Source organism: Doryrhamphus excisus, linkage group LG19 (assembly GCF_037039965.1).
Source record: "Doryrhamphus excisus strain RoL-2023G ecotype Guam linkage group LG19, RoL_Dexc_Guam_v1.1, whole genome shotgun sequence".
NCBI lineage: Eukaryota > Metazoa > Chordata > Actinopteri > Syngnathiformes > Syngnathidae > Doryrhamphus > Doryrhamphus excisus.
Genome location: NC_136375.1, coordinates 16,695,620 through 16,721,658, shown reverse-complemented (window position 1 = coordinate 16,721,658; position 26,039 = coordinate 16,695,620). Strand labels below are relative to the sequence as shown.

The window sequence follows — 26,039 nt, the reverse complement described above, 5'->3', positions numbered from 1 at the left end:
AATAATGTTCAAATTCAAGAAAAAGTCAAAGATTTACCAAAAAAGTAGCATTACCAAGATACAATTTAAGGAAAAAAAAGTCATTAATGAAAAAAGTTGCAAATTTACAGGAATAAAGTCATTACATGAATAATAAAACAATAATTTAAAAAATAGAATAAAATAAAAAAAAATAAAAAAATAATCAAATATGATTACAACAGCAACCAACACATTCAGGGCAAAATCTCAACAATATTTAATGATCAATTAATGAACAATTTCAAGTAAAAAGAATAAATATCAATATCGCTATCAGTATTGTATCGGATCGATACAAAAATTTGCCGTATCGCTCGACCCTGCTTGCTACATTTCGGTGGCTAACTGCTAATCGTTGTTGTTATGTTTCGCTGTACGTCAATAGGAACTATTTCAATTTCTTGAAATGCCAGCATCAGTATCAAAATACTTGTACGAAAATACTGTATAAAAAGTACCTTTCGTATCTGTAGTGTCGATGTTTGGATTGCCCCTCCCTCCCCTGGTTGAAGGCACGCGAGGCTGGAGTCACGTGTTCCCAGAATGCAACGCGCAGCTGTCATGGCCGCGCACTGTCGGTCCACACCGCACATGGGGAGGAAATAAAAACATAGGTGCCGTTTGAGTGAAACACTTTTTGACCGGTCGTTTCTGTTTAGATTTGTACTTTTGTAAAAACAATCTTTAAACCTGTTCAACCGGAAACAGCTCGACTGCAGCAGGGAAGTCGTCGCCATTAACGATGCTAGTCGACGTCCAGCTTTCCGTCCTCCGAGGCTTCCTGTCACCCAGCGAGGCGGAGGAATGGAAGCAGAACATCTTCACTATTTCAGGTAAGAACTACATGATTATATTGGTTGTTTGTGTTTTTGCCACCGCGTACGCTGGAGTGGATGCCGTGCTACACTCAATAATTCAATAGTTCAATAATTCACTATTTTAATAACACTCATCAGCACTTAGCTAATGGCGGTGTGCCATAAATCATTGAACTATACCTGCCTTTTCACGTCTAGCCCTGCCTAACGGGAATATTTATATTCCGACAATGTTTAAGATAGCCCAACTTAAAAGAATCAAACATCCATACGTTATAAAAATAATGTGCAGTGTGACAGAACGACTGGAGCAAATATGTACATTAGCACCCAGTGACGTCATCAAAGCGCACCTTTATGCATTCCCGCTTAATATGTGCATTTGGGAGCGAATACACAATGATAGTCGTACAATGGTGCATTCAAGGACCGTCGAACAAAGTCGCCACTTGCAAAAAAAACAACAAAAACATGCAAAAACTCCAGGGATTTCTAAATGTATATTATGTTTAAAATAAAACAATAGCCTGTATTTATAACGTATCATTGTGGTCGGGTTCACACCTGCCTAAGGCCACAGGTATCAAATCAAGGCCCGGGGGCTGGATTTGGCACTTAAAAGCCTGGAGATAATGCGGGTAAAAAAAAACAAACACTTATTTTTAGTCATTAAATATTCAGTGGGCTGCACGGCGGGCGAGTGGTTAGCGCGCAGACCTCACAGCTAGGAGACCAGGGTTCAATCCCACCCTCGGCCATCTCTGTGTGGAGTTTGCATGTTCTCCCCGTGCATGCGTGGGTTTTCTCCGGGTACTCCGGTTTCCTCCCACATTCCAAAAACATGCTAGGTTAATTAGCCACTCCAAATTGTCCATAGGTATGAATGTGAGTGTGAACCAATCCGGTCCAGGGTGTACAGGGTGGACCCCGCCTCTCGCCCCAAGACAGCTGGGATAGGCTCCAGCACCCCCCACGACCCTTGAAAATGAATGAATGAATTTTCCTAGTTGGAGTAAAGAAAACCTGTTTAAGACCTTCCAAGAACAGGTTTTAACAATGTTAGAGCCCTGCAGACATTAAATAGCAGCCCTATAGTCACCTTTATAGCCATATTACTGAATATCGTAGACATGAAAGTTCCTTGTTGTTGTTTCTTCCATGTAACGTGGGTCTATTGCATGCTATTAAAAAATCTGTACAGTATCACGTACATACAGTATACGTACAGTATGCATGCGTTAAGTGATCAAAACTAGCAGATGTTGGCATCTGCAGAGATTCGTCTGACCTCCCCGTTGCCTCTCACACGTAGTCCAACTGTGGATTGCGTTCCCTGTTGCTTAATAACCGCAACCCCGTGAAACGTTATGAATTATCAGTCATTTGAACACCGCAGCCTTGTTTTCCATAATTGCTGCCATTTCATCAGCAGACACGGAGACCAGCTGAAATGTTATTAAACACTTGGCCATTTCTCAGGCTTTCATTTTCTCCCTCATAAAACCGGAGCACCTCCTTTGCCTCGTCGTCGCCCCCCCCCCCCCCCCCACCACCCCCAAGCCCAGTGACAGTGCTATTATAGCAGCCGCGGGGTTTCATTACGTCTGCACAGAAATAAAAAGCTAATGCGTGCAGCCTGGGATGTTAAGGAGGGACCAGCTCCCAGTCCGTCTTCCAGGCTGAAAAACAAGTGAATCATCGAAGAAGCTAAAATGTTTCCAACAATGTGGATTCAATGTCATTTCCGTCAGGTATTGACACTGTCAGGATCTCTTGATGGCAAAGGCAAAAAGGCTTTCCCTCTTTGAACGCGGCGGGATTGTTGAGCTGCACAGGCAAGGCTTCTCGCAGCCGAGGTTGGACGCAGGAAGACGGTCATTTGAAACATCTTCAGACATCCTGAAGGTTATGGAAACGGACGTCAAGTGGTAGACGCAAAACAACAACAACAAAAAACATGTCCGAAACGTGCGACCATCGGCGGTCCAGATGAAGGTTGTTACTGACAAAAAATAAATTAAAAAAAAGTTAATTTAAAACTAATAATAATTTTTTATAATAATTTATGATAAATGTTTTTATTTTAATAAAAAAAAACCTAAAATTATGTGTTTTTGTTAACTTCACATAATGTGTATGTTTCCCATTTTTAGTTGGGAAGTTCCAAATAAGACTGGGGGGGGGGGCAATTTTGAAAAAAACCCCAAAGCTTTTTTTTATTACACCCTTGGAATGCGTATAGTGGGGGAACTATTTTTACTACGTTGCACTCTTCTGCACTCTGTGTGTATGCTATCAGCCCCGCCTCCACCCACCAAAACAAAGAGGCTGTATGACATTTTATTTGTATAGCGCTTTTCAAAGTACTCAAAGACAGAAAAAATAGAGTTGATTAAAAGCAAGTAAAAGATACATTAATTCATTTATACACAGTTAAAACATGGGGTCTCACTCTGTCCGTGCCCTTGTTCTATGGAACAAGCGTGCCAAGGTGCTGAAACCAATACACAGAGTGAATCCTCTTCCTGCCTGGATTTAAACTGCTTGCAGCAAAACGACGGAGTCTAAATTTCATTTATTGTGTGATTTGGACACTCGGCTGACCGAGATTCCGCTTTACCACATTCCCAACTGATTCCAGACTCTACCGTCACTTCAATACATTAGTGTGCTTCAATACACGTGTTGCCGTCATCGTGCGTGACGGTCGGTGCCATGAGAGGCGCCAGCTGCATCAGTGACACAACCTTGATTACATCCTCCTCATTTATCATTAAAACCCGGGGAAGGGGGGGGGGGGTGTTTAAAAGGGTGTCTGCGTGTTTGAACCGATATTTAATTCATCATATTTAAGCACGTCAGAACGGGACTTAAAGCATTTCTTGTGCAGTCAGTAAGGCTGTATCAAGGTGACGGTTGTATAATATTTATGGGAAATTGTTGTATTGCAATATGAGAAGATGCATTCTATACACCGAGAATAGTGGATCCCTTCAGTAGTCACGGCATTACAGACGTTATTACTTTTTACCCTGTAGTAATGGGAATGCTTTCATTTCATGTGAACATGCATCAGATTCCATAATCAGTTCCCAGTTCCACATGTCCAAAAGCATTTAAGTTTTGTTCTTTATTTTTATTTCCATTATTTGTATTATTATTATTATTATTTTTTTTTATTTTGTTTTAATTTATTTTATTAATTTTGTTTTTATTTATTTTTAAAATTTAATTTTTATTTTTATCAGATTCCAATTGAGTGCATCCCATAATCAGTTCCCAGTTCCACATGTCCAAAAGGAGTAGGAAGAAGCAAAGCTTATTAAATCCTTCCCCTCCATCTGGTACTTTTACAATCAGTAACTCTTACATTTACAGTTTAAGGTTTTTTTTTGTTAAATAATAATATACCTCGTACCAAAGTACTGGGTGATATGAGCATCCAATGCCATAATGGGTACCATAGTAAGTGTCAATATAGTGATATATATAGCACATCATGACTGGTTCAAGACCAAATGTGGGTGATAATTTATCAATTATCGCTGTTCAAAAGAAACACAATTGTTACATGTTACTATCTTTTTATGCCTTTAGTGAAACTGCCGAGTCCTTGAACTCACCATAGGTCTGTGTGTGGGATGCAAAAGTTAGTTAGGCTTTTAGCAATAGCTAAACAGTCCAAGTCCAAGTCACCGTCAAAATGTTGTCTCGTAGAAGTGGGACCCTTGCTGGAGTCCTTGATGAATGGGGACTTGGAGGCGGTTCTGAGGAGCTCCACGGTGTTGCTTCTGCTCTCTGGAGATGGCAGCTGCAGTCAGGGAGAGGACATCCAGGCCTATTTGGAGCGACGCATCCTGTTGTACCTGGATGGGGATCAAAACCACAGGTAGTACATTTAATCATTCATTCCTTTTCTACCGTGAGGGTGCTGGAGCCTATCCCAGCTGTCTTGGAGCGAGAGGCGGGGTACACCCTGGACTGGTGGCCCATCCCTCTTAATTGGATCCGGAATCAATATTGAATTTCCAGAAAGTCAGTTTCCTTATTTCGCCTAGATTCTACTAGATTTGTAGTTGGAGCGTAGAAAACCTCTTTATAACCTTCTAACCTAAACAACGTTATCGGATTTATTGGTTTAGACCGCTGATTATCGTTCACCCATTGTCACCCATTCTTCGGGACAAAGTCACAAGAAAACGCTGTTTCTGTGACGTCAACAACTTCCATGATTTATCCCGTCCGGAGGGCATCGACTTAAACGGCTCCAACTGCGTAAGATGTTGAACTGCTGGAGTTAGCCGGCAAAGGAATATCTGCGTAATGACCCGGTGAGGCGGGCGCGCGGGGGTGGAAGTAGTTGAGCGCGCCGCCAAGCTGTTCCCCGGTGTGTTTGTTGGCTCCTTTTTTTAAGTGTCTCTAATCCTTTTGTCATGAATTATTAATTCTTAATAAGGACAGCTTAACATCGCTCTTCCGCCCACTCGCCGGAAAACCGCTCATGAATAAAATGAATGTGACACGTAATGCTCCTCCTCCCCCTTCATCAGGATTGCTTCTGGTTGCCTCCGCTCCATCATCCTCCATCTCCCTCCATCACCGGGAGCAGGGAAGCAAATAGAAGAAAAGCATGGCGGTCCTTCCTAAAAATGTAAACACTAATTGGCCATTGAGTCAAATGGTGGCTGTTTCGCCCAATCAGCAGTCTTTTCCTGTTGGAACTCTCTTCAAATAAACTATGCCCACAGAGAACATAATAACTCCTTATATCTGACCAATTTTTTTTTAAATTATTTATTTATTTTTAATTTCATTAAAAAAAATTTAATAATAATTTTTAATAATAATGTTAAAAAATATAAAATATTACATATGTATTATAAAAAATTAAAATTAAAATAAATCACACAGCAGGAAATAGAAAATAACAATTTCTTACAAATGTAACACCATGAACTATTTACAGCTTGCACATTTGCAACGCACATTCAAATTTCCCTTCCATGCGTAACCTCCTTGTCACTTCCTGGTGTTCCAATGGTAAAGACGCTTCCACGTCTTGTCTTTCCAGCCTCAGAGAACTGGTGGTGATGGTCCTGGCTGTCTCTTGCCTACACATGTTTGTTCAAAGTAACTGGACCGGTCCTTCGCTCTCCATCCATCTCCCTGACCTCCTGCCGTCAGCCCTCCTCTCCTCTCAGGTATAATAATATCTATTTTCTGGACTATAAGTCGCTCCGGAGTATAAGTCGCACAAGGCCAAAAATGCATAATTAGGTAGAAAAAAACATACATAAGTCGCACTGGAGTATAAGTCATATTTTTTGCGGGTAATTTATTTTCCAAACTACTTGACCAAAACAGACATTCCGCCATCTTGGAAGGCAAGTTGTAACAATAATAAAAGAATAGAGAACAGGCTGAATAGGTGTAAGATATGCTAACACAATGCTTATTCAGCTACACAAAAAATAAACATGAACACAAAAGGTGTCCAACACTTTTTTCATTAATAAGTCGCTCTGGAGTATAAGTGGCAGGAACAGCCAACCTAGGAAAAAAAAAGTGCAACTTATAGTCCGGAAAATACGGTAACTTGATTGAACGTTTCATTTCTCTGACAGCCTGAGTCCATGGTGGAATCCATCCACTCTTGCCTGCTGCTGGATGGAGAGTCCGTGTACAGCCTGGTGGCCAACCCCTTCCTGCTCCTGCTGGCGAGAGTCATTCTGACCAAATGTTCTTCCAAGATGACCAATCTTCAAGTAAAACTTTCGTTTTGTGTAGTCTCTACGGTGAATGACTTTGCATTGTCATCTTGCATCTTATGCTACGTATATCTGCGGAAAGTGTCGCCTACACGTTTTTGTGTGTTCACAAAGAAAACAAATATTTTTGTGTCGTAGAGTGGGGGTGTCCAAAGTGTGGCTCATTTTTCTATTGGCCCTTGACATATACTGTAAAAATTAGGGCTGTGAAAAATAATGAATGAAGTAACTTATTTTATTAATTACTTGAACATTCATTCATTCATTTTTTACTGCTTATCCTTACAAGGGTCGCGGCGGGTGCTGGAGCCTATCCCAGCTGTCTTCCGCGAGAGTCAGGGTACGCCCCTGTACACCCTGGACCGGATTGGTTCACACTCACATTCATACCTATGGACAATTTGGAGTGGCTAATAAACCTAGCATGTTTTTTTTTAATGTGAGAGGAAACCGGAGTACCCGGAGAAAACCCACGCATGCACGGGGAGAACATGCAAACTCCACACAGAGATGGCCGAGGGTGGAATCGAACTCGGGTCTCCTAGCTGTGTGGCCTGCGCGCTAACTAAAAAAAAATATTTGTTTTCAAGGGAAAGCTTGAAATTTTTTTAGTCGGGAACTGATATTTTCCTCAAACATACCTACATTCTACTGATTACTTAAAAACAGAAAAATGTAAAAAAAAAAAATGTTTGTATTAGGAACACTTCTCAGACACGCCCGACTCCAAACATCACAACATCCTTATGGCTACATGTGTCCAGTCATTCGTGAAAGGATTTCACCACATAGAAGTGGTTTCCTTCTACCGTGTTAATGATTGGTGTCTTTTTTTTTTAGCTCCTCCCCTGGTGGACTCTGCGCTACATCAAACTGCACCAGCAAATCCTGGAGGCGTGTTCTCCGCAGCTCCACAACTTGGCGCTCACAAGCATGGAAGAAGGTCTTTCTCACACGCTCGCCACTTCCTGTCACAGAGATGCTATTCAGACTCCTCCAAACTGGAGATGCTCGATATTGGCTTTCTTACCAGTATCCCATATTGTCCGGCACTTCATTATCGTCCCCTCAAACTAATGTAGCGTAAGGAGAATATGATACCTACATTCTACTGATTACTATAAAACAGAAAAAGGTAGAAAAAAACTTTTGGAGTCGCCAATTAACCTAGCATGTTTTGTACCCGGAGAAAAACTCCACACAGAGATGACCGAGGGTGGAATCGAACCCTGGTCTCCTAGCTGTGAGGTCTGCGTGCTAACCACTTGATCGCCATGCCGCCACATGGCCACATGGGATATTTAATGCACAGATGTTACACACAAAGACTTTTTAACTTAAACAGTGCCAAATATTGCGTGTAGCATAGCTAGCAGCTCTTCCCGGGAGCCAAAACCACTAAAGTCGTCTTCTTCAGCGTCACAATTGAACAGTGTCAAAATTCCTTCATCACACATTTTGTCAGTCTCTCACTCTCACAACCGGCACACAAAAGTAAATGCATTAAATGCAATATTCTAAACATGTTTTGTCTGAGCAGGATTAACAAAGAGTACATTTGGCAACATTGAACTGATAATAATGATAATAACGATGTTCCTCCTGCCTCCAGTGCAGAAATGCCACTTTCTGTTCTCTGAGCAGAGAAATCTGGCCATCCAGTTCCATTTGGAGTGCGTCTACTGTAGTCTGGCCTACTACGAGTACTCCGCCGCCAAGGAACACATCAAGAAAGCCCAGGAACTCTCCATGCTTGATATCAACACCACTGGTATGATGTTTACAAATCTTTACAAACCGCAAAGGTTGCATTCAGGGGTGCGAGGTTCAATTTATTTTGGATATGTATATATAGTATATATATACGCTATATACTGTACATACCCCTCACTGATATTTGGTTAAATGTACCTTAGCCAAGTTTAACCTCGATCACATGCTTTTTGTAGCCATCAACAAACTTCAGGTAGAATTTTGACTGCATTTTTTCCACCTCTCTTGTTGGCAGAATTAGAATTTCATTGTGGTCAGGGCCTTCAGAAGGGCTTCAGAAGGCCATTCCAAATTGAAGTCACGTTTGAAAGTGTCGATTTCAGAACGGGGGCGACTTTATTCTTCTGTCAGCATCTTCTCAGACTGCTGAAGAGGATCTGTTGAGCATTATGGAACAACATGTGTGAATATTGTCATTCATCCAGCTCACAATACTGGGTCAATCGCAGCCGGATCATTCAGGCGGCTGTAAGGGTGACTATAGGGGTGTTATTTTATGTCTACAGGGCTCTAATCATGTTAATAAGCATATTTTGAAGGTGTTAAACTTGTTTTCTGTGCTCTAACTACAAAAAAATTCATTTTCTACCGCTTATCCTCACGAGGGTCGCGGGCGGTTCTGGGGCCTATCCCAGCTGTCTTGGGGCGAGAGGCGGGGTACACCCTGGACTGGTGGCCAGCCAATCCCAGGGCACATATAGACAAACAACCATTCACACTCACATTCATACCTATGGACAATTTGGAGTGGCTAATTAACCTAGCATGTTTTTTTTTTTTTACTTCTAAGAGCCAGTGGCGTCATTAGGCCTATTTTAAAATGTTCTTAAGCCCCCCCTAAATAATTTGATCTTTTTTATTGATTTTTTAAATTTTTTTTACAAAAAAAATCTGACATATTTTATATAATAGAGCAAAAGCAGGCTAATACTAGGCTACTACTACTACTAGTAGTAGTAGTAATAATCATCATTCATTCATTTGCTACCACTTTTACTCACAAGGGTTACAGTGGTTGCTGGAGCCTATCCCAGCTGTCTTGGGGCGAGAGGCGGGGTACACCCTGGACTGGTGGCCAGCCAATCTCAGGGCACATATAGACAAACAACAAACAACAATTTGATATTTTTATTTTTTTTTTTTTCAGAGATTTTTTTTTTTAATTTTTATTCATTTTTTTTCCCCAAAAAAATCTCTGACAAATTGTATCTAATTAATTTAATTAATTAATATTTTTCCCCCCTGGTTGGATGTAGGTGCTCTGGGCAAACGTACCTATTTCCAGGAAAAGTACCTAGCTCAGCTCGTTCTTGAGGTCACGCGAAAGCAGGAACAGGACCAGCCTGGACATGCCGCTGCTGAAGCGAGTCCCTCACCGAGTCCCTCACCGAGTCCCTCACCGAGTCCCTCACCGACACCCAAAGCCCAACTTCCCAAGGTATGAGATGTTTACATTAAACGTTAAATGTCAACAAAGAGAAAGTACATTAGTGTAGACCTGCAACGGAGCACACGGCCTGTTTTTAAAATGTTGCTGCTTACAGGACTGCCGTCTTGGGGATGACACCGTGTTAGACAAGCTCAGCCTCGCGGAGCCAGACCGGTACGAGCTGCCGGACCTCAGCGGCGAGGAGCAAGCGTTGATCCTGGGCGTCTGGTTAGTCTCTTACACTGGAGACCAGTGCTTGTTCAACACTTCTATCAGTTGACCTTCAAACGGCAACCGCCAGGCGGTTGGTGGCTGATTTACGATTTGGAGATGTTGTATCGGTGTTGAGTACATCCATCATCACGCCCTACGTTTGCTCTTGGCTCCTTGGCATCACGCTGCCAAGACCAGGATGAATCTCAGTATTCTACCTTGGCTAGCGGATGCATTTTTAGCCAGACGGTAGAGACGAGAAGAGACGGATTTTAGCATTCATTTGAAGACAAATACCTAAAAACTGTTTGATTTTACCACGCCACATAACAATACAGGTGAGTTTTGAAATGTTATGATAATATATATACTAGTATTCATTCATTCATTCATTTTCTACTGCTTATCCTCACAAGGGTTGCAGGGGGTGCTGGAGCCTATCCCAGCTGTCTTGGGGTGACAGGCGGGGTACACCCTGGACAGCCAATCACAGGGCACATATAGACAAACAACCATTCACACTCACATTCATACCTATGGACAATTTGGAGTGGCTAATTAACCTAGCATGTTTTTTTTTTACTTCTAAGAGCCAGTGGCGTCATTAGGCCTATTTTAAAATGTTCTTAACCCCCTAAATAATTTGATATTTTTTATTGATTTTTTTTTCCAGTGATTTAAAAAATATATATTTTTTTTTTACAAAAAAAAAATCTGACAAATTTTATATAATAGGGCAAAAGTAGGCTAATAAGCAAGCCAATAAGGAGGCTAATACTAGCCTAATCATTCATTTTCTACCGCTTATCCTCACGGGGGTGCTGGAGCCTATCCCAGCCGTCTTGGGGCGAGAGGCGGGGTACACCCTGGACTGGTGGCCAGCCAATCACAGGGCACATATAGACAAACAACCATTCACACTCACATTCAAACCGGAGTACCCGGAGATGGCCGAGGGTGGGATTAAACTCGGTTCTCCTAGCTGTGAGGTCTGCGCGCTAACCACTCTACCACCGTGCAGCCCAATAATGTATAGTATATCATATAAATACAATATTTCCTTTTTAATATGTCATGTATTTCCTCAAAGGCAATTCACACTGTCTGCCAGACATTTGCTGCATTTCTTGAAATGCTGCCTTTTCAATTGTATTAAAGAGTAGCATTTCTTTCTGTCTTCAGTTTTATAGTTTTGAAAGTGATCATGTTTCTCCGTGAATGAAACACACCCGTTCCTCGCAAAGAATTGTCATTGATCCCATGTTTTATGACACATTTCATTTGTTTTATGCATGTTAATAAATGTGCGTCTGATACGAACACCACCAAGACGCAGCCCGCGTTTGTAGCACGTCTACTGTCTCGGGTTAGGAACACATTCAGCAATTTAATACAGCGAGGATATTTACTGTTGTCAGGGGATGAAAAAAATGAAACGAAGGTCAAGTGAAGCAGCCTCTGAGATTGCTTGGAGATGATTGATGAGCATCAAGTCTGTTAGAATTGAAAACACAGACTTCAACATCTTCAATTGCAAACACTGGAGCCCAATGGCAGACCTGTTCAATTTCTTCTAAAAATCTTCCTACGGTCTTGTCAAGAACAACTTGGCAAGTCCATTTTTTGTGCCCCGTATTTGCACATGTGGGCCAGCCGGTCCGAATTAGCCTCAGGAAACGGCAACCAATACCGTTTGAAGGTCAAAAGACTGGAGTGTTTGCACATACCAACACAAGGACGTAAACGGAAGTGTGGATGGAATGTTGATATGATGGCTACGCTACGTACACGACAAAAATATCAATGAGACATCTTTGTTTTCCGTCAAAGACATTATAGTGCATGACTACAGACTACTCAGCTCAAATATATTAAAGTACATACCGTATTTTCTGGACTATAAGTCGCTCTGGAGTATAAGTCGCACAAGGCCAAAAATGCATAATTAGGTAGAAAAAAAAACATAAGTCGCACTGGAGTATAAGTGGCATTTTTTGCGGATTTATTTACCCTATTTTCTGGACTATAAGTCGCTCTGGAGTATGTCGCACAAGGCCAAAAATGCATAATTAGGTAGAAAAAAAAAAACATAAGTCGCATTTTTTGCGGGTTTATTTACCGTATTTTCTGGACTATAAGTCGCTCTGGAGTATAAGTCGCACAAGGCCAAAAATGCATCATTAGGTAGAAAAAAACCATACATAAGTCGCACTGGAGTATAAGTCACATTTTTTGCGGGTTTGTTTACCGTATTTTCTGGACTATAAGTCGCTCCGGAGTATAAGTCGCACAAGGCCAAAAATGCATAGTCGGGTAGAAAAAAACATACATAAGTCGCACTGGAGTATAAGTCGCATTTTTTGCGGGTTTATTTACCGTATTTTCTGGAATATAAGTCGCTCCGGAGTATAAGTCGCACAAGGCCAAAAATGTATAATTAGGTATAAAAAAACCATACATAAGTCGCACTGGAGTATAAGTCACATTTTTTGCGGGTTTGTTTACCGTATTTTCTGGACTATAAGTCGCTCCGGAGTATAAGTCGCACAAGGCCAAAAATGCATAGTCGGGTAGAAAAAAACATACATAAGTCGCACTGGAGTATAAGTCGCATTTTTTGCGGGTTTATTTACCGTATTTTCTGGACTATAAGTCGCTCTGGAGTATAAGTCGCACAAGGCCAAAAATGTATAATTAGGTAGAAAAAAACCATACATAAGTCGCACTGGAGTATAAGTCACATTTTTTGCGGGTTTGTTTACCGTATTTTCTGGACTATAAGTCGCTCCGGAGTATAAGTCGCACAAGGCCAAAAATGTATAATTAGGTAGAAAAAAACCATACATAAGTCGCACTGGAGTATAAGTCGCATTTTTTGCGGGTTTATTTACCGTATTTTCTGGACTATAAGTCGCTCTGGAGTATAAGTCGCAAAATTTACAAATGGTGATTGTCATTAATTTGATTAATTTAATGTAATTAACTGTGATTAATCTAATCAAAAATAATTTGACAGCCTCAATATTGATGTATTTATTGATCTATCTAATCTTTATCACAATGACCGTCTGTTCATGCTAACAAGACCCGTCCCCTTCAAGTATGTGAGGAATGGAACGTTACCTATGGTCACTATACTCACTACACCATACGATATACTATACATATACTCTACTTAGGTACTGGTATACTGAGGTGGGTACAAAAAAAAACAACAACGCAGTTCCGCTTAGTTTCTGGGTCACTTAAGGAATTGGTTTGGCTTCTTAGAACGGTATGCGTTCAAAAGAGTAATACGTTTGAAAAGAATGGGAAATCCACAACAGAACCGGACTTGCCGGACCAAGTGGGGGGGAGTCACCGTTGATGTACTACACTTCATGTCAAAAACTCCAAACCCTCCCTTTAATGACTCGGACCCATAGATGGGTTTTACCCATGTAGCTAACTCTTGTAGCTATCCTGTACTTTATTATTATTATTATTATTTTCTACATGTGATCTTGCACCTACTGGTCTTTAGTGTAAACTGTGTTTGTACAGCACTGATTTTCAGAAGAACAACCCTGTCCACAAGCTGACAGAAGAACAACTCCTTGCCTTCACGTCGGTAAGTGACCTTCTCAGCATGACCGTGAACAGCTGGTAGCTTTTACGTTCAACGTACCGCTTGTCTTGAAATGCCCAAGCTGGGTCTGTGTAGCTTAAAAATCAGTTCTAAGGAGCGTCAGCACATGGGTGTAACACGGAAACTGGAGGGTCCCGGTCACTTGGCCCACCTTGCCTCCAGTGCAGCTGAGGTTACAGATGTACCTCACCACCACCAAGTTGTGGCCGTGGACTGAATGAATCATGTTTTATGTCTTTTTCTTTGTGTTTAAAATCATGAATTTCATTTATTAAAAAAAAATGAGTAATGGGTTTTCACTCGAAGGATGCTAAATCCAATCTGTTGTTATTACTGGCGGTCCTTGTGTTCTATTTGGTGCATATGAGGCACTCCCAAAATGATGAATACTGTACAAAAGGAAAAGGGGAGCCAATTTGCATGTGTACGGAGGAAGTGTCGGTGTAATATTGCATAGTAGTGTTTCGCAACACTGAGGAAGGACAGTCAGTGTAATGGCGGATGAAGAACACAGCATTCCAAGACAAACACTTATGTATGTTTTTTTCTACCTAATGATGCATTTTTGGCCTTGGGCGACTTATAGTCCAGAAAATACGGTAATTAGACTTGTATCTATCCCTCGAATTACCTGGAATGGCTGATCCCAACAAGCAGTCATTTAGAAAAGAACCTCTGGAACATCACCAGGGGTGCCCTAACTTTGCAATATAAAAGGTCCCGGGCACGTGGGCCACACTAAGCACACTAAGCCTTGATGTCTAGTAGAGGGCCACAGCAGCACGAGACCCCCGGCCAACACGGTCCGAGCTCTTTTCGTTATGTCAGCCAATCAGAGTGGGCGTCGACTTCCATCCAGACTTGGTGTGTTACAGGCCGAATGGTTTGTTTGTTCTTCTTTTATTGGCAACCAAGAGCGTCTCTGACTTTGAATTGCCAGGAGGTTGTAGTCAGAGCAGCTGCGGCAGTCATGAAGTCATTGTCGTCAGGCTCGGGTCAGCGCGAGTTCACCTCGGTGCGATGAGGCGTTCCTGATGTCTTCAAGTTAAAGTTATCTCATTCGCCACTCCAACGTCCGGGGACACGAGTCTACTTCCAGCATTTATCAGATTCCCTTTACTTTTTCAGCGATAGGAGACTGAGTCTGAGTCTTTAACTGAAGCCATCTTAGAGACGGAAAGTTAGTCTGGAGACATCGCAACAAAGTCATGTGACGGCTGGCTTGGCTTATTCAGTGACTTGGGTCTCCTGAGTCTGTCAGGCCGATAAGAGTCCGGGGCTGATAAAGGAAAGGAATCTGTCAGGACAGGAAATTAAAATGGAAAAACAGCAGGTTACAGCGGATCCAGCTGGAATTGTCATAGCGGTCACACTGCCCAGCGTATATCTTATAAAACTAATATTTACTTGTGATCTGTTGTTTTCCGTTCCCAGCCGGTTGGCTCGAGGGACTTCAATGACAACAATACTAAATATTCATGTCACTTTCTAAAAATCCCATAAACTTACTGTATTTTCCAGACTATAAGTGGCACTTTTTTTCATAGGTTGGCTGTTCCTGCGACTTATACTCCAGAGCGACCTTATAAATGAAAAAAGTGTTTATGTTCCATAAACACTGGACACCTTTTGTGTTCATGTTTATTTTTTGTGTAGCTGAATAAGCATTGTGTTAGCATATCTTACACCTATTCAGCCTGTTCTCTATTGCGTAATGTCTGTTTTGGTCAAGTAGTTTGGAAAATAAATTACCCGCAAAAAATACCACTTATACTCCAGTGCGACTTATGTATGTTTTTTTTCTACCTAATTATGTATTTTTGGCCTTGTGCGACTTATACTCCGGAGCGACTTATAGTCCAGAAAATACGATAAATAAACCCGCAAAAAATGCGACTTATACTCCAGTGCGACTTATGTATGTTTTTTTCCTACCTAATTGTTTATTTTTTGCCTTGTGCGACATATACTCCGGAGCGACTTATAGTCCGGAAAATACGGTAAATAAACCCACAAAAAATGCGACTTATACTCCAGCGTGACTTCCTGGTGGGACAAAAACAAGCTCCAAACTAACTGCATTGCTTGTTTGTTTTAAAAACAAAATGTGACTGTGGTAATTCCAGCTAGCATTGACAACCATGACGTTCACGTGTTGTCATGACATCAGTTGTTATGCTGTCGCACGGCCATCGGTTTTTGTGATCGATTTTAAAAGGCATTTATCGGCATATGCCGATTACTTGTTGTTTAATAGAAACCGGACGTTACCAATCAGTGACAATGCATCGGAATATCCCTGGCTTCAACTTTTCATCCACTGAAACTGATTTTTATTTTTATTTTTTAACGACTTCCACAGTCGTCGTGACGACACCAAGCCACTGCCATCCCGTCGCCATCACAGAACAGTCGGAACAGAGACCATTAGAGCGTATTTGTGGTGGCAACATACAGTATGTCGTATGCTAATGTGCGATATGATAATGCTGCCGGCTCTGTGGGCAGGCATCTTCCCAGTCTCCATGTAGATCCAGGAATCTGCAGGCTGGTTAGATGGTTGTCACATGTCTGGCTGTCTTCATCATCACTTGTCACCTCTCCTGTTGGAGGATCAACTGGTAGCACCGGCGCCGCTGTTTGTCTTTTTGTACAGTATGGGAGTGCTTTGTACGTAACGACAAAACAAAGCCTACGTATATCTCTTCCAAAAAATACAACTTCCTGTACTTTTTTATTGTCGAGAAATCATTTCTTCTTTGTCGGATGCTAATATTTGAGTCTCCCTTGTCTCTTCAGTGTTTGCTGTCCCAGCCCAAGTTTTGGGCGGTGGAGATGACAGCGCTTTGCCTCAGAACCAAACTGGAAAAAGGGAGTTCCCGATGTGTTGAGAGAGCCATGATGCAAATGCAGGTAAAGTATCATTTGTATACTGTACAAATCATTTTTCTATACTGTACAGATCATTTGTGCAGTCCAGTAGGCTTGAAGATTTGTTCTTGAATCCCATCAAACTCTTGTGGGAATGACTCAGACGTGAAGACCAGATTTTGTCTTGAGGGCGTTAACCAAACTAAGTCAAAATGTTAGTCAAAATTTTAGATGTTAACTGAAAAACACGCTAACCGGGGCGGATGTTAACCAAGGTGCCACTGTGTTTTATTATTTCATCACAACGTGTTGTTGTGCAGATGTTACCATTTTGAAGACACAACCTGCCCTTTTCCTGAGCGTCTAAAGACCTTTTACTGCTGCCGTGTACCAACCAATCAAAGCAACGGCACACGTACATGTTGACATACTTTTGAAATCTTCTCTTTAAGCCGTAAAATCTCGAAGTCTTGTACCCGCAATGCATTGCATGATGATCATATGTAGGTATCAACAAGATTTTGTCTTGAGGGCGTTAACCAAACTAAGGCAAAATTTTTGTCAAAATTTTAGATGTTAACTGAAAAACACGTTAACCGGGGCGGATGTTAACCAAGGTACCACTGTGTTTTATTATTTCATCACAACGTGTTGTTTTGCAATAAAGGCAGATGTTACCATTTTGAAGACACAACCTGCCCTTTTTCCTGAGCGTCTAAAGGCCTTTTACTGCTGCCATGTACCAACCAATCAAAGCAACGGCACACGTACATGTTGACATACTTCTGAAATCTTCTCTTTAAGCCGTAAAATCTCAAAGTCTTGTACCCGCAATGCATTGCATGATGATCATATGTAGGTATCAACAAGATTTTGTCTTGAGGGCGTTAACCAAACTAAGGCAAAATTTTTGTCAAAATTTTAGATGTTAACTGAAAAACACGTTAACCGGGGCGGATGTTAACCAAGGTACCACTGTGTTTTATTATTTCATCACAACGTGTTGTTTTGCAATAAAGGCAGATGTTACCATTTTGAAGACACAACCTGCCCTTTTTCCTGAGCGTCTAAAGGCCTTTTACTGCTGCCATGTACCAACCAATCAAAGCAACGGCACACGTACATGTTGACATACTTCTGAAATCTTCTCTTTAAGCCGTAAAATCTCGAAGTCTTGTACCCGCAATGCATTGCATGATGATCATATGTAGGTATCAAGAAGATTTCGTCTTGAGGGCGTTAACCAAACTAAGGCAAAATGTTAGTCAAAATTTTAGATAACACGCTAACCGGGGCGGATGTTAACCAAGGTACCACTGTGTTTTATGATTTCATCACACACGTGTTGTTCATTTGTTTGCAATAAAGGCGGGTGGTACCACATGTTTTCTTTTCCAGGCCCTAGCAGACCATTTTGAAGACACAACCTGCCCTTTTCCTGAGCGTCTAAAGGCCTTTTACTGCTGCCATGCACCAACCAGATGGGTAGTCCAGGTAATGTGATTGTTGTTGTGTATCCATCGGCAACAAATGACGCACGTTTGACTGGTTTTCTGTGAGGATGTAGGTTGTCCACACTGGGAACCAACAAAATATTTGAAGCTTCAGTAGAGTACAGCAGTAGAACGGCGGAGATGGTGTCACCATTTATTGGGAACTATTGATACGGTTGAGGAGTTGCTGCTCAGTTCTCTCAGGCGACGTTACACCCCGGCAAACGTTTCACCCATCTCCCCCGAATTTGGTGGCTTTTCAAAGGTTGCGTTTATTTTGCGACGCCGTCTGTGCGGGCGCACCGTTTCAGAATCACTTTGCCGATCCAACACCTTCGTGGATGAAGTCTCTGCTGCACCTCCACTCGACATTCGGCTTAGAAACCTTATACTCATACCTCGCTAACATGCTAACTGCTAGCGCTCCGTCCATGTATCCACTCGTTACTGATGGCCGAATAGTTAGACGCTGTGGTACGTATGATGAAGGCGGACACTGCAACAAGGCCATGTGAATAAAATATGCTATAATAGAATAATTGACACGTGTCAATATGAGATATTGCAGGAGGAGGACAGAGGAGGAGGACAGAGGAGGAGGAGGAGAGCTCATTTTGGGGAAGAAGCCTCCCCCAGGCGGCATATAATAGCAGATAACAGCAATAACGCTAAAATTGAAGGGTCCTTATTGCAGCCGGGGGACTGTAAAGTGGGTGGAGGCGCTTGATTGCTTCTGATGTTGTGATGCGGCGCTTTTTTATCCTTCTGGAGAAACATGACCTGCATGTGAGAAAGCACTGAAAGTCTTTTTTTTTTTTTTATTGCTTTCTGGATGGATGCTTTGTTTTTGTGCAAAAATACCAACCGTTTTTGTTTTTATTCAGCTCCTTTTTCACATTAGACCAAAAGTACCCCAAAGTCTGGAGAGAGACTACTGTGTATACATAATACAGTGTACAAAAACAGCAATTTCACGTGTTTCATGTTTTAACCACTCATTATTTCCACTGTAAATTGGGTAAACATGTAAATATTGGGTATAAAAATCATTATCATGGTGCTACCTACATGCATAGGGCATATTTTATCATATCTCAATAAGTGTACATTAAATTAGGGTGGCCAGATATGCGTTTCTTTTGAAATAAATTAACAAAATATTGCTATTTAGTGGTTAAAAATGGCCTAGAATTAGTGTGGATATTTACATTAGTAAACTGTACATTTTTTTTATGGCTAAATGAAGTCAAGTAGAAAGATTAGGCATTCAGAAGATGCAGTTAAACATGTGACATGTAGTATTCTACACTGGTCACCAGGTGTCGGTATTGCTACTGTAGCGACTGCTGCATTGTGTCGTTCTGAGTTGCTGTACAGGGCAGTGACGTTCCGCAAAGAGAGCAAGCAACTCTTGTGTGAGTCTATTATGTCAAATTTATGTCCAATATATCTTATTTTTTCTTATTATGTCTACTATATTGGCTTGAAAAGTCATTATAGGGGTGTTATTTCATGTCTAGAAGGCTCTAATAATTTATAAACCTGTATTTAGAAGGTTGTAAACAAGTTTTCTCTGCTCTAATTACAAAAGTATTCATTTATACCGTATTTTCTGGACTATAAGTCGCACTGGAGTATAAGTCGCACAAGGCCAAAAATGCATCATTAGGTAGAAAAAAACATACATAAGTCACACTGGAGTATAAGTCACATTTTTTGCGGGTAATTAATTTTCCAAACTACTTGACCAAAACAGACATTCCGCCATCTTGGAAGGCAAGTTGTAACAATAATAAAAGAATAGAGAACAGGCTGAATAGGTGTAAGATATGCTAACACAATGCTTATTCAGATACACTAAAAATAAACATAAACAGAAAAGGTGTCCAGTGTTTATGGAACATAAACACTTTTTTCATTTATAAGTCGCTCTGGAGTATAAGTCGCAGGAACAGCCAACCTATAAAAAAAAAAAAAAAAAAGTGCGACTTATAGTCCGGAAAATACGGTAATTAAAAAATACTATGCGGAAATTCTTGGGCTAGATCGCAATAAACGAGGGATTACTATACTCGGTTGGATGCAGTGAGGTGGTGGACAGCCTCTCATTTGTTTCGATACGGTATGCAATAAATAGAAGAGTGAAAACGCCGTCTTGCTCCCTGCAGAAACAGTTGGCGTCCTTGCTGACGGACCTCGGCTGCATCAGTTCAGCTCTGCTCATTTATGAAAAGCTGCAGCTGTGGGAAGACGTTATCATTTGCTGGGAGAGACTTGGCCAACACGGGAAGGTACACACACATGATATGTTTCTCGTAGGTGCTGCCCCCCCCCCCCCCCCCCCCCCCCCCTCCCTGTTACACTGAGACACGAAACAAACGCTGCCCTCCTGTCTTGTGTCTTCAGGCCGAAGAGCTGCTTCGTCAGGAGCTGGCCAAGAAGGCGACACCGAGCCTGTACTGCCTACTAGGGGACATCCTCAGAGACCACCGGCACTACGACCAGGCGTGGGAGCTCTCGGGCCATCGCAGTGCCAGAGCCATGCGCTCCAAGGCCCTGCTGCATCTCCGCGAGAAGGAGTTCCAGCAGTGTGTCGACTGCTTCGAGAAGTCCCTCAAAATCAACGCCCTGCAGGTACAAGTCACATGTCGGACGTGCGGCATGGCAGGGGTGTCCAAAATGCGGCCCGGGGGCCATTTTTATCCACCATGTACACATTCTAAAAATAGAATTAAACAAGAAAACTAAAGAAAAATGAGGACAGTGGCAATAACTGCAATAATAAAGTCAAAATATTAACACAATAAAATTGGGAACCAACATGGGACATCCCAAGTAATACGAGAAACAAAAGGGTTAATAAAGTTGTAATTTTTGTAAAATTAGGATATGAGAATCAAGTCCAAATATTCTGGGAACAAATAATTGGAAATGACAAAAACTACAGTGTTTACATTTCAATAAAATTGTTTAAACTTGAGACCTGTAATATTTGTTATTATTGTCATTTTTTCATGTAAATTGAGGGAACAAAAGCAGCAAAATCGGCCATCGGCTAAGGGTGATGGGAAAAAAATCAGCATCGGCTCGGGAAAAAAAAACCATATCAGTCGATCCCTAAAAAAAACAGCAGTAATGAAAAAAGTCCAAATATTCTGAGAGTAAAGTCCGAATATTAAAAAAAAGATTATTGAAGAAGAACATTAAAATATTAAGTTTACTGTAACTTCTTTGTATTCCTTTCATTCTGCACTGTGTGGCCCTCGAGAGAAAGTTTGGACACCCCTACTTTCAAAGTTGCACTGAATGTCACTATAAAGCTCTTGTAGTAATTGTGTGTATTTGTGTTTGTGTATTTGTGTCATGGCATAGCTGGGTGTGTGGTTTTCTCTGGGTTGTGCCTACCTTGCCTTGCAAGGCTACGAGGGAGCGGCCAAGGCGTTCCAAAGATGTGTCGGACTGGAGCCAGACGTAAGTACATCCACCTATAACTGTGTATTATTATTATATTCATATTTAAGCAAATTAAACATATTCTAGACCCAAATTCCGCATTTCTGAGCATAAAAAAATGCTACGTGAATGAACTACATGTAGAAATACAAGGCAGAAGAAGCTTTGTAATTGTGAATGCAGTACTCCACATTGGCCACTAGGTGTCACAAATTGGTCAGTGAGACAAGCACCACATGTGATGGCCAGAATAGGCACAATAACAGTAAGATAACCATAACACCGGCTACTAAACTTTGAAACGTCACCTCCACAAAGGTTCCCTGGGGAACACATTTACTGTGACACACATGAAGAGGAGTTATATCCACATCTCAAATGGTTGATTTATGCTTTATTATGTCTACTATATGGGGTAATGCACCATTACAATACTAATTATAATAATAATAATCATAGATACAGTAGCCAAAGGTGACAAAGTTCTCCATAATCTGACCCCCCATACCTCACAGACCTCCTTCATCCACACAATTATTTGTTTTTTGTCTCTACTGTAAAGCATCTTTGAATAATCTGAAAAGCGATTTACAAATCAAATTTATTATTATTATTATTACAGGAAGCTGCCAATCCCATCCATGTCTTCCCTTAACCCTCGCTGGCTCATCCCCGATGTCAGGTCTAAACTTAGGCCCCCTTTACTCCGCATGCATTATGTCCCTGCAGTGGGCTGGCCACCAGTCCAGGGTGTACCCCGCCTCTGCCCAAAGTCGGCTAGGGTAGGCTCCAGCGTACCCTAGTGAGAACAATCGGCATAGAAAAGGAATGAATATGAATATTAACAAGATGGTGACACTGAAACCGTAACATGAGGGACCGCCTGTAGTTGGATTGAGATTAACGATAATCCGGACGGTATCGTGTTTTTGTTTTTTTTGTTTTTTTATGCTGGAGTGATTTTCACTGCAGAATATTGTTTTTCAGAATGCAGAAGCCTGGAACAACCTCTCCACGGCGTACATCCGCCTACACAATAAGTAAGTCATCCCCAAAGTCCTGAAGATGCCCGAGCATCATGGACCGACCGACGTGACGGGAATATGGTTTCTCTCCAGGAACAAAGCCTTTCGCACGCTGCAGGAAGCCCTCAAGTGCAACTACGAGCACTGGCAGATCTGGGAGAACTTCATTGTGGTCTGCATCGATGTCGGCGCCTTCGCCGAAGCCATCAAGGCTTACCATCGTCTGATGGATCTAAGGGAGAACTACAAGGACACCCAGGTAGATATTGTATAGCTGGAAAAGTAAAAGGGGCAATAAAGTAGAATATATACAAGAAGGTAGAAATAATTGTATGACATTTTATGACAATAAAGTGAAAATATTTAAAACAATATTAAATAAATAAATATAACATATTAAAATATTTAATAAAAATATTAAAATACATAAATATATTTATTACATGAAGAAAGTAGATAGTGTATGGCTGGAAAAGGGGCAATAAAGTAGAAAATATACAAGAAGGTTGAAATATTTTTATTAAATTTTATGACAAAGTGAAAATATAAAAATATATATGAAATATATAAATTTAAAATGTTAAAATAAATAAAAATATTTATGACATGAGGAAAGTACATATTGTATAGCTGGAAAAGTAAAAGGGGCAATAAAGTAGAAAATATACAAGAAGGTTGAAATATTTTTATTAAATTTTACGACAATAAAGTGAAAATATAAAAATATATATGAAATATATAAATTTAAAATGTTAAAATAAATAAAAATATTTATTACATGAGGAAAGTACATATTGTATAGCTGGAAAAGTAAAAAGGGGCAATAAAGTAGAAAATATACAAGAAGGTTGAAATAATTGTATAAAATTTCACTGCAATAAAGTGAAAATATTAAGAGGAAAAAAGTCAAATTCTACCAAGAAAATGTTGCAATTTTAAGTGGGATGAGCGTACTGTACCTGCTCCAGATTGTCCAGATCCTCGTGCGGGCCGTTGTTGAGAAGCTGACGGACAACCAGGGCGAGCAGGCCGCATCCCTGCGGTCCCAACTACGAGAACTTTTGGGACGGGTCACTTCCCGCCACAGCAGCGACCCCGAAGTATGGCGGCAATATGCGTTGCTGTATGGCGGTGGCCACAGCTCCTGCCCGGAGGAGAATGAAAAGGTTATGATATATCATATATCATATATCATATATCCATGCTTTGGTCTCTTGAAATAATTGATGATGTTTTGGGGGTTTTAGGCCCAGCAGTTCTTGTCCAAGGCCTTCCGCTGCGAGGTGCAAGCCGGTGGCTGGGAAAAGCAGCCATCTCTCTTTAAGGAGGTGATCAAAAGAGCCATCAATATGGGGGAAGGTCAGCGCTTGGTTCCTTACTTCCTTTCCCTATGTACACTAGTACGCAATGTATTTACTGCATTACTTTTAAAGCTACAGTATTTGTTAGGTCGCTGTGTATTCTAGAATTCTGTTCAATGAATGAATAGCTAAAAACGTACATGCTTGGTGCTGGCATGCTAACTATTAGCATGTTGGCATTGTTAGCATGCATTAACATTGACATATTAGCATTTTTGCTGTAGCTAAAAACTTAATTGCTTGGTGCCGACATGCTAACTATTAGCATGTTGGCATTGTTAGCATGCATTCACATGTTATTAAGTCATTAACTTGTTAGCATTTTTGCTATTTTCAAAGATATAAACTTATGTTGACAGTGTTATGTTCAATGCTAACTGTATATAAGTCATTTTTGTATGTATAAACTGGCATAAAGACTAAGCGCTATTATACTAGCGTTAGCAGCTAGCACAGTAGCATTGTTGGCATATTAATATTAGCCTGTTAGGATTTTTGGTCTTTTCCAAGATATAAACTTATGTTGACAGTGTTTTTATGTTCAACGCTAACATGCTAACTGTTAGCATTTTGGTATGCAAATGGTTGTATGTAAGTCATTTTTGTATGTATAAACTTGCATAAAGACTAAGCGCTATTATGCTAGCGTTAGCATGTTAGCAGCTAGCACAGTAGCATTGTTAGCATATTAATATTAGCCTGTTAGGATTTTTGGTCTTTTCCAAGATATAAACTTATGTTGACAGTGTTTTTATGTTCAACGCTAACATGCTAACTGTTAGCATTTTGGTCTGCAAATGGTTGTATGCAAGTCATTTTTGTATGTATAAACTTGCATAAAGACTAAGCGCTATTATGCTAGCGTTAGCATGTTAGCAGCTAGCCCAGTAGCATTGTTAGCATAATATTAGCCTGTTAGCATTTTTGTTATTTTCAAAGATAAAAACTCTTTTTGTGTTAGCATTGCTAACAGCTCGCGTGTTAGCATTGCTAGAATGGTTAAATTAGATATTAGATTTCAACAGTATAAACCAATATAAACAGTAGTTTTGTATTACATGTTAGCATGCTAACAACCTGCATGTTAGTCTGTTTCAGTTTGTCGTTTCTTAGCAATCTTTGTTCCACCATCAGTGACCATCAGTTGCAGTAAGATGAAAAAGAACCCCTCCGAAGCTCTTCAGATGCTTTCCTCAACGCGTCTCAGCCTGAGGGCCCTGGCCACCAAAGCTAAGGTAGACCATGTGACACCACACCCTTCTCTTATTGGTTGGCAGTGTGATATTCTCTTCCCGTCCAACAGCAAATGCACACTGACGCGGCCTCAGGTCGGATCCACGTGGAGCTGCTGGACGATGTCGCTGACCTGGAGCAGCTCGTCACACAGCTCCACGAGCTATGTGGACAACTACGTGATCGGTCGCAGTGAACGTTCTCACCAGTGGACCAACTCAACTTCCTGTCTACCGCATTCTTCTTATATTACAGGTACAGTGGAACCTACCTTGGTTAGCGTGTTTTTGGTTAAAGTCAAAAATATACGCCCCCATTTTAAGCTGCGCATCGATGATGTCATCAGCATCAACCCATTTTCATAGTTTGCATTATTATAAACGAAAGGGATTTAATTGGTGTTCAAAGTGTGGCACATGGGCCATTTGTGGACAGCGGCCCGATTTGCAAAACAAAATAATGTTTGGAAAATTAGGTTGGGGGAAAAAGTCAAAATGTCAGGAATAAAGTAGGGCTGCCATTTGATTACAAATTTTAATCAGATGTTTTAACTCGTCAATCATGATTAATTGATTTGGTTAATGTTGGTGTGTTTTGGTTAAAACCAATGAATCAAGGTTCCACTGTATTATTATTATTATTATTATTATTAGCCTGCTTAAGTCAACGCCGGCAGACATGGTTTGGATTTGGGTTATGTCGACATGTCAACTTGAAGGGGTCCCAAAATGTACATATTTCCTGTAATTATGCTGGGACGCAGCATGGATTGGGAAAGAATTCAAATCTTCACCTGGATGAATTCATCATGAAAAATATTTGTACATTTATTTTCAACATCTGTGGATTCCAGATTGCAATTAAAAATTTTAAAAAAGTGTTTCTGTATTCTATTCTGATGTATATTCCATTCTTTTTTTTAAAATTATGATTTAAATTATGTCCAACATAAT

The 26,039-nt window shown here is 40.8% G+C and overlaps 2 protein-coding genes across 4 annotated transcripts in view; one reads left to right on the top strand and one right to left on the bottom strand.

Annotated features, from left to right (window-relative positions):
* The window catches only part of exo1 (exonuclease 1), a 136,390-nt gene that overhangs the window by 84,325 nt on the left and 26,026 nt on the right, over positions 1-26,039 (bottom strand). The window lies entirely within an intron of this gene.
* ttc27 (tetratricopeptide repeat domain 27) lies at positions 489-25,963 on the top strand. Of its 3 annotated transcripts, none has more exons than XM_058057921.2 (21): positions 489-635; positions 730-854; positions 4,557-4,728; positions 5,911-6,040; positions 6,464-6,604; positions 7,448-7,550; positions 8,220-8,378; positions 9,637-9,818; positions 9,925-10,037; positions 13,566-13,632; positions 16,450-16,563; positions 17,920-18,015; positions 20,183-20,305; positions 20,421-20,648; positions 21,387-21,485; positions 22,455-22,507; positions 22,586-22,751; positions 23,461-23,658; positions 23,740-23,851; positions 24,988-25,088; positions 25,157-25,963. In XM_058057921.2, the coding sequence occupies exons 2-21, from the start codon at positions 764-766 to the stop codon at positions 25,280-25,282; spliced, it is 2,574 nt and encodes an 857-aa protein (XP_057913904.2). In that variant the 5' UTR covers positions 489-635; positions 730-763; the 3' UTR covers positions 25,283-25,963. The 3 variants fall into 3 exon arrangements, with proteins under 3 accessions (XP_057913904.2, XP_057913903.2, XP_078655172.1); XM_078799046.1 differs by having other exon boundaries at positions 491-854; positions 9,637-9,733; positions 9,782-9,818; XM_058057920.2 differs by having other exon boundaries at positions 489-854.